This window comes from Cephus cinctus, unplaced genomic scaffold (genome assembly GCF_000341935.2).
Source record: "Cephus cinctus unplaced genomic scaffold, Ccin1 Ccin1_scaffold0215, whole genome shotgun sequence".
Lineage (NCBI taxonomy): Eukaryota > Metazoa > Arthropoda > Insecta > Hymenoptera > Cephidae > Cephus > Cephus cinctus.
Genome location: NW_014332933.1, coordinates 3,559,912 through 3,569,198, shown reverse-complemented (window position 1 = coordinate 3,569,198; position 9,287 = coordinate 3,559,912). Strand labels below are relative to the sequence as shown.

The 9,287-nt window shown below is 36.4% G+C and overlaps 1 protein-coding gene across 7 annotated transcripts; it reads right to left on the bottom strand.

Annotated features, from left to right (window-relative positions):
• Nucleotides 1–10: 10 nt before the first annotated feature.
• On the bottom strand, nt 11–9,251 carry LOC107265199 (serine/arginine repetitive matrix protein 1). Of its 7 annotated transcripts, none has more exons than XM_015734403.2 (8): nt 8,922–9,251; nt 8,288–8,539; nt 8,053–8,194; nt 5,868–7,962; nt 5,730–5,788; nt 5,509–5,577; nt 5,202–5,317; nt 11–140 (listed from the first exon to the last, which is right to left on the bottom strand). In XM_015734403.2, exons 1-8 carry the CDS (start codon nt 9,006–9,008, stop codon nt 78–80), a joined length of 2,883 nt encoding a protein of 960 aa, XP_015589889.1. In that variant the 5' UTR covers nt 9,009–9,251; the 3' UTR covers nt 11–77. The 7 variants fall into 7 exon arrangements, with proteins under 7 accessions (XP_015589889.1, XP_015589888.1, XP_015589893.1 ...); XM_015734402.2 differs by having other exon boundaries at nt 5,868–7,965; nt 8,922–9,250; XM_015734406.2 differs by lacking the exon at nt 11–140 and adding an exon at nt 571–3,298 and having other exon boundaries at nt 5,868–7,965; nt 8,922–9,249.
• Nucleotides 9,252–9,287: the final 36 nt, after the last annotated feature.

Here is a 9,287-nt window from a genome sequence, read left to right as displayed (position 1 = left end):
TTATTCAATTCGCACATCAACGTTTTCTATGGCTGCACCCCAATTAGCAAATTCTCTAACGACGTTCCAATAAAGCGTCAACCCATTAGAGTAGTCGGTATACCATAACAAGACAAAAGGGTTGACGTGGTGTCAAAGCTCTACGACACAGTACAGGTATAAGGATTGAAAATAAAGTCCAAAGGAGTATCATAAACCCTCGACAGGAATAATCGACAAGGATGGAAGTTTCGAATATTGAAAAATGAATATACTTTGAAAGACTCCGTGGACACACTGTTTCGACTACAGTAGATACGGCTTCAACTCCCTCCTTGTTACGCCATTGATTACTAGGCCTTGGGTATGCCACAGTACGTGGTGCATTTGCTTAGGGCGACTGCGCGAAATACTTTACATCTTTTAGCCTTTTCTTTTTATGAAATTTATTGTACAGTGCAGCACTACACAGGAACAGAAGGGATGCTGATAATAGGATAAATAAAAAAATGGATATCTCAAGGGACTGATTGTATATCCATGAAAATATAAAGATCAAAGCAGACGACGGTAATGATAAAAAGACGTGTATTGTTATACGTAGAAAAATATTTTATTGTTTGTCTTCTGAAAATGAGAGACTTGATGAATTACAGTGATGTGCATGATGGGACGGTTTCTCTTGTTTTTTTAATTATTTTTTTTAGTCTCTGGTATTCCTTTAAGAATCTCCTTTGATTTCCTGCAGGACCACCTGCGCGCAATACCTTCTCTCTCTCTCTCTCTCTCTCTCTCTCACATACACACACACACTCTTACATTCTCTCTCTCTCTGTCTCTCTCCCTCCTTAAAAGGATTCAAGTACAAGTAGACGTGTATACATAGTACATTCATAGAGAATATAATTAATAAAGTGTAATAGTAAATAACAGATGGTCGACTGTCTCTATGCAGCAGCATGGGGATCTCGTACGTTAAAAAATAAATAATTATATCAATATTTATTTACCCAAATAGTGGCTAGAATCGATATTTAATCCAATGATTTCTCCACGAGGATCAACGAAGAGCTATTTATTAATTTACGTGACGTACGCAAATAATAAGTCTTTTGCACACTCAGTATGACGTTGCCATCTGTATTTACTATGGTGACAGAAAATTAGATCAATAAATTAAATATCGCAAATATAGAAAGTCGTAACGCGGACTAGCTGCAACAATTATCACAGAATAACACAGAATATCATTCTAAGGAATGATCAGTCTGCCGTACACATATATATATACATACATAAAAATTAAAATAGTAAATTTGCCATGACAAAGTGCCGATTAATCAGCTTTGATTAAGAAACAAGACGCTTTTATTTTTTTTAACAGAAATATAAATAAAGATTACGTCATACTCTTCGTAAGCTCATGGAAGCTTTTAAAATTGGCGCCAATTCTGAACTTCTCGATTTATTATTGTGAAATTGTATCACTTTTATACGCATGGAGAAAAATACATATAACCCAAAAAAAAAGATCTTAGAAACTTCAGGATACGAAATGTATTTTAAATATCTCAAATTTCTTTCTATCCAATCCTATAATCTCGTATATCATAATCATCCACGTGCAATTACTGTGACTGTGTTATTCTATGATACACCAGATCGAATCGTAGTGCACGATATCGATCTTACTCTAAGAGTCATCGCATATCGTGTACACGATGAAACGTCAGTACTTCGGATGGTCCTGTTGGATCCGATGATTATTATCATCTACGACCTATATACTGACAGGCTATGGCGAACATCACGAGAAAAGTATATATAGCACACGCATGCACATTAGAAATGAAAAAATATTCTTTTCCGTATTAAACATGCCGCATAGGGACGTTCCAACGAACCCAACATTGATAAGGCATCTTTTGCATTAGAGACAATAAAAAAAATAAAAGTCACACAAGCATGAATTCCTATGAAAATAAAATCGCACGGTGACCATCAAGCAAAGAGACGTCCATAATGTAAATTCAATGGTTCTTAGATTCGTATACGAATGGCAGTGAGTGGTATAGCTTGCGAGGAACATGATTTTACGTTAAATAAAATAATAACCATACGAGTATAATAGCGGTTGAACAAGTACTTTGGTTGGGTAGATATAGAGTGATGAATTTGACTGCATTTAAAATCTACCGGAACAGCGTGAAAACCATGCAAAATCGTAAGACGTCGATAACCGTTGATAAAAGGGTAAGTAGCGTAATTAATTCTATAGTCTTTTTGCTTAATACTTTTTTCTTAATCTACGTAAACTTAATTGTGGATTGGTGGAACAACAGCCGTAATTAGTCGCATTGGCGCATATATGTAATACGTTATATTCAGTCAATCGTAATAGAAAGTCTAACATATCCAATATACTATACACGTTACATGATAAAACGAAAGGTAACGGCTAAGGATGGTATATAATCTAACCTGTAAAAAAATATTCTTTAACAAAGTATTCTCGTTGCGCGACAATACAATTCCCGTTATATACAGCGAGTTTGGTGCTCTTACAAAAGAATGATAAATAATACGACACATTGGAGCGTATACAGAATTAATCAGTTATGTAAGACGCTGCACTGCCATTAGATCCTTATATCGATAAAGGGGATCATCGTTTAAAGTAATAAATACACCTCTCGTCTCCGAAGAGTTTTCTTTTTTTCTTTTTTAACAACGTTAGTCGAACATAGTTAACGTTTCTTTTAGGTTCACGAAAGGTCACAGCTTCGGGGAATTTGTTTTTTTATGTCCTTTTGTTTATTTAGCGAGCGAGCGATGAGAATTATTTACACATATTTTTCACATAATAGACAATGATTCAATATAATTAATTCGTAATCAAGAGCCTAGGCAACGTATTAACAATAAATAATTACATAAAACCAGATGCCGAAGTTATTAAATTTTTCGCCGATATTGTCATCTAATGTTTATTAAGCTTCGTTATCATCGTTAATCTTCCTTCATCATCGTCATCATTGAATTAATTTTAAGAGATAATAATGAAACCGTACATATTCTAATTCAATTATTAATAATGCAAACCTTACTGAGCTTATCTTTCTGTAACTTGACAACAAAATGATGTAAGGTGAACAGCTACTTTCTTTTATCTTTTTAAATATTTCCCTTTTTCCCGCGCACTCTCTCTCTCTCTCTCCCCCGCGCATTCACTCTTCCTCATTCTCATGATCATTCACACATTTTTCTTTTCTCTCTTCGTACAAATACGCAATCTGGCGAATGTTCGTTAACGTTATTCCTAAACAAAAAAGAAGAAGATATATCACATTTATTTTTCAAACTTTCCCGCGCGATTGCCTATCGATTTAAAATCAAGTGTATCGAAAGTGACAGGTATAACGATAGTCGATTTAAGTATAAGATGGCCTACTCTTTGATAGTCTAATGATTATCTGGATCTGTCGTTTACTTAACAATGACTATAATCGAAGCAACATTAATTTGACTGCTACGTCAGGCGGTAATCATCGACTATCATTCGTGAGAAATATTAACCGACAGAAAGAATTCGATACTCGATGATCTTCCGACCAAACGACAGCAGTTTCGTTCGTTTTAATAAGTGACATTGTACTAAGCCCGTAAATACAAATTTCATCATTGCCAGAATATCATTCATACGTTACACCGGAGTTATCCTGAATAGAGTACTCGATAACTAATAACGAATGCTGTCTTCTAATGCGATTTTCGTATGCACTTTTTCGTATTATTGTTTCTGGACTTTTTGTTTTTAACGACTACGCGCAGTCAATAGATTTAATCAAGGCACATTGAACCTGTCCTACGTCATACAATTATACTGCTTGGGCAATATGTAAAATTGTGTTATCAAGTTTCGTTCCTCGCGTTATCGGAATATGCGAAATATTAACTGTATTTACTTGAGTAATTATCAGCGTATGATTTTAATGACAGGCAAAACAGACAGGCGCCTTTTCATTGGATTAAGGTGTGTCATCATTAATTTTTCATTCAACCGTAACGACGTTCATCTTGTTTGTAAAATATTATCGCAATGAGTGTCTAACGATGAATGACGGTTATGTTATCATGAGCTACGATTTGCCGTGAGGATGTTCATATGTAATGTATATACATGCGGGTATAGATCAGATCAAGAGTTCGTATCTCAAAATAATATAACTCGTGTAATTAATTGTAACGCAATTAAAAAAAGAACAGAAAATTTTTTAAGTAATTAACTGTGCCTAATCTGCTCAAACACTCTTGGTCCGTTCGATCGTACTAGTGAAATTTAAACGTTTCCCTCAAATACAAATAACACTGGGTTTCTCTACGTTTTCTTAAATATCTATTTATAGTGACCTCGTTCAACGTATACGACTATTATACAATGCATCATTAATTCTCAATGATAGTCCGTGTATACGAGAGGTTTAATATACGACTGATTTATCATTAATATGTAGTATAAACGTGACTCGTTAATGATCCCGTGTGACTATATGAAGTTTTTGAATTTCTTTGAGTATTATTTTCCTCTCTAAATTATATGTGCATATTTAACAGTGACTTGCATAATGCTAGATGCATTCCTACAGGCAAATGTTATTATGATCCATTGGTACATGCAGAAAGACATTTGTGATGTCAAAGAGTAAAGTGAATACGATCAAAACGAACAATCATAATATCATTGAGAGAAAATTCGAAGAACGACAAAACATTGGTGGAATTTTATTGCAGTCATAAAAATTCGTTCAATTTGTAACAACGAAGGAAATAAAATAAAAAAAAAAGAAGTCAAACGAGGAACATGTCAGAGAGTGTGAATTAATTTAGTTTTATCATGGTCAAATACACCAGTGATTGACACAGTGAATTATGCGATTTCTTAAATACAAAATATGTTGCGTTGCAAAAAACATTAACTCCTATCGACATGTTCGGTAGATCCGTTGATAATAATAATTATTGTGGATTTTATCCCAAGAAATATGTATACTATACGTATGTCTGTACCTGTACGTACGTATCTATTTCTCCCTAAATATATATTTATATCTAGATATATATAGATATATCTATGTATTTAGGATATATGTACACATTTTATTCTACAATTGACACTATACCGTATGCTCAGTATCATTTAGAGACAAATTTTTGTGTTTTACCTTGCGGCTTTGTCTTTTGGAAGCCTTCCTCGATGCCTTGGCCTCCCTAGTGTCTTGCACTGGCTTACTAATACCTAGTCTGAAGCGTATGGGAACCTTGGAGTCCACAGTTTCATCTGAGAAGAGTGAAAAGAGAAGTGTATTAATAAAACAGAAAGTAAACGGAAATATAACGTAGATAAAGACGGGAGCGTAGATGGTGAAATAATAGTTACAGTTAAGAAAACTAATTGTTCGAAGCCATTCGTGTCTTGTTGTTCTCAAAATTTACAAGACAAATCTCAAATAAATGTCTAGGATTATGTACCTTCGGAATCATGTAATTCGGAAACAGGACGATGAAGCACAGTCACGCGTCTCACTTCTTTTTGATTCGCTATGAAATACAAGATTCCTTGATTACACACTCATTAAATGCAGTATAATCAGAGTGAATGAGGCTTTTTTTTGGTGTTGTTATCTGATTTAACAGGATATTGAATTTAAAAATAGGAACTGAAACGATAGAGAAAAATTATGAATGCTTACATTTGTCATCGGTCTTAACGATGTGTCTTCGATTTACTTTTGCATTAGTTTTAGCGGCTCTGTAAAAAAAATAATGTGATTAAAGATAATGATTTCTTATAATTAATGAGTTTGGAAGAAATTTATTAGAATACTTACTCGCTGACAACTCCTTTGAATGCTGATTGTACGAGTCTTGCAGATTGAATGGGCGCTGTTCTGTTTAATCTCTCAGCACGCCTTCTGCTGAGTTCAGCACGTAAGTCACCTTCTTCGTCGACTGTCAGATCCTCGATGATAGTTTCTACCTCTTCGTTAGGACCATCCACGTCTTTGTGCTTCTTACATTTCTTCTCTTTCCCAATACGCTCTGAAAGAGGCAATTCATTTTTCAATTTTCCAACTTGATACAGCTCTTTGTCCCTCTTCTTTTTCTTTTTCGATGGCTTCTCTTTTTCGATCTTCACTGGCTCAGGTTCTTCGCACACTGTTACTGAACTTGCAACAGTAACCACAGATGTTTCATCCATTGATTCTGGTAAATCCTCAAACTCATAATCCACATCTAAGCACAAATCTGATTCCGCTGCATCGTACTCTACAGGGCTGTTAGGAGCTTTTTTTATAGCTACACTGGTAGTTTCCTGGGTGGGTTCTTCTGGAGGTTCTGGTTTTTTGGATGTACTGTCTTTTTTAGTTAACTTGATTTTTTTATTAGCGTGAACAGGATCTATAGGTTTTGTCGATTCAAACTTGCGGCGTCGAGCTTCCAAGATTGGGTCGTTTACCACATTTTGGGATTCCTTGTTAGAGTCAGTAACTACCACAGTAGGTTTGTCGGGCACGTCTTCTCTTTGCTTCAGTTTTGTCCTCGTGTTATCTGGTGATTTACCTTTTGGTACCGGAGACACATCCCTTTTGGGTGGAGGGTTAGTAGGTCCGTCAGGAGTAATAGAGCGTGCTCTAGGCTTTCGAGACGATTCCTTCGGAGACCACTTCGGGGATCGTCGTCGTCTAGGAGAAAGTCTGGGTGAATTTCTTGGTGAAGACCATGGTGACTCGTGCGGTGATGGTCTAGGGGATCGGATACGTGGTGGAGATCTTCTAGGAGAACGTTTTGGAGACCTAAACCGCGGAGAACCTCTCCGGGGAGACAATCGGGGAGTTCTCGATCGAGGTGATGGTCTTCGTGCAGGTGACAACCGACGGGGTGATAACCTCGGTGACTTCAACTGTGGTGACAATTTTGGAGATCTCGATCTTGATGAATGTCTGGTAGGCGATCGTCTTGGTGATAATCGTGGCGACCTTGATCGTGGCAGTCGTGGTGATCTAGGTCTTGGAGACATTCTTGGCGATCTAATGGGTCTTGGTGATCTTGATCTAGAAGATAATCGGGGTGATCGTGATCGTAATGATCTGGGTGACCTTACATGAGATGACGCTCTAGGTGATCTTCCTCTGGGTGATAATTTTCTTAATGGTGACCTTTTAGGAGATCTGTTCGGTGACCGTCGCGGGGATGATCTTGGTGATCTTAAACGTGGTGATAGCCTTGGTGATCTTGGTCTTGGCGAGAACCTCGCTGGAGACTTTCGCGGCGATCGGTACCGCGGTAGCTCCCTTTGTAATTTTCTTATTTGTCTAACTGGTGATCTCCTCGGTGATCTTCTCGGTGACTTTTTTCTAGATCGAGACCTTGGTGACAGTGATCTTCGTTTATGGATAGGTCTGCTGGCGGTATGTGGTGACACTGATCTCTGTTCATTTTTTATAACAGTCGCGGGTAATAACTGAGCAGGACTATTGCTTTTGTTTCTCCTTCCCGTTTGCTCTGACTTTGTTTTTTGATTTTGACTTTTGAGTGATTCCTCGCGTCTCCTTGGTTCCTTCTTCATGTCTTTTCTCAAAGACTCCCGTCTCTTCTCTCTTTTCTCTGACGGTTTGTCCACGTTCATTTCTTTCTCCATCTCATCCATCAATCGCTCCAAACTGTCCTCTTCCTCAAGATCGGCCATTAATAAGACGTCGTCGTCATCATCATTGTCTTCATCGTCATCATCCTCTTCGGTTCTTGGAGGACTTTCTTCCGCAGCACTTTGGTTTTCCTTATCAGTTGATTCTTCATCAGCGTCAGCACCATCCATACCTATAGATTCCGTGAGGACCTTTTCTGATAAGTCATTCTTATGATCTCCAAGATCTTCTTCTTCAGATCCACTTGCGTTGTCTTTGTAACGATAAAATTTTGATTCTTCTGAAAATATAATATCGATAAAAAAGTAATTAAAAAACTATATGGATAAATAAGATACATAATTCTAATAATCTTTTGGTATCCTACCAAAACTCTTTTTTTCTTCACCAGAATTTGCATCCTGCAGTTTAGAAAGGCTTGATAATTCAGTCTCCTTGGCAACAATATTTGCATCCACGGGGACTATGGTTATCAAATTTGGATTACAAGGACTAGGATAATAACATGTCTGAAAAATATTAAATGGAAAAATAAATCAATGGAATAATTGAATCCAAAATTCTTGTGAGATAAATAGATGTATTATTATATGAATATTTACCCCATTTTGCTTTTGTATCGGTGCATATGTTTTTTGGTAGAATCCTCTGATCGGAACTTTTTGTCCTTTATAATGTGCTTGTGATGGTTGAGTAATTTGTGGAGCAGTTGTCCGTTGTAATGGTGAATATTGTCTTTTATTCTGAAGAGAGTCTTTTGCCCTTAATGTTTGAAGAGCAGCTAACCTTAATGCCTCTAAATCTTCGTCGTCATCATCCTCTTGTTTATATTTATGATGCGAACTGACAACCATCTATATATGCAAAATAACAATGAGACCGACACGTACCTGTGAATATTTTCTTAATATGGTAATACACATGAAAAAGCATACAATCTAAAAAGTCTAGTTATGCACGTAACTGATTGTTGTACATTATATCACAGGTTGAAAAAATAAATATAGGAAACGTATTCTCTCATGAATTACATTCAGACAAGCGAATTTTATAATTGGTAAATAAAAATTAAGTTGTCCTCGGAAAAAATCTAAGCTGTAAAAAAAATACAACAGTCCACCATGCTCCAAAATACAAACTTACACGTAGACAAAAAAAATATAGAAGAAAAAGTCTATTATGGTACACGAAAACAAGACACGACAAAGAATTGTAAACTAATATCAAAAATTTTACCTTTTGACGATAATCCATTTTATTCTCTGTGCAGTGTAGAAAAAATCGCTGATTTTCGCAGTGAACACCACGGTTCAACAAATGCATTAATATTTTCGCACAGAGCACTGGCGAAATTATTCTAACGCTATGTACAATTGCGGTACGCGCGCCGATCTACATCGCTGTTAGCTCACTATTACTTCGGCAGAATTTTAATAATAATTATTCGTAAGTTTTCTGCACAATGTTGCTTACTATATTACCCCCCACCATGCATAAATAAAAATGGCGTGAGACCACTCGTGAAATCAACGACACCAAAACCAAACCCACCAAACTAGCCAAAGGGGGTGAATTTTCATGATTAGTATAAGCGACATTAAC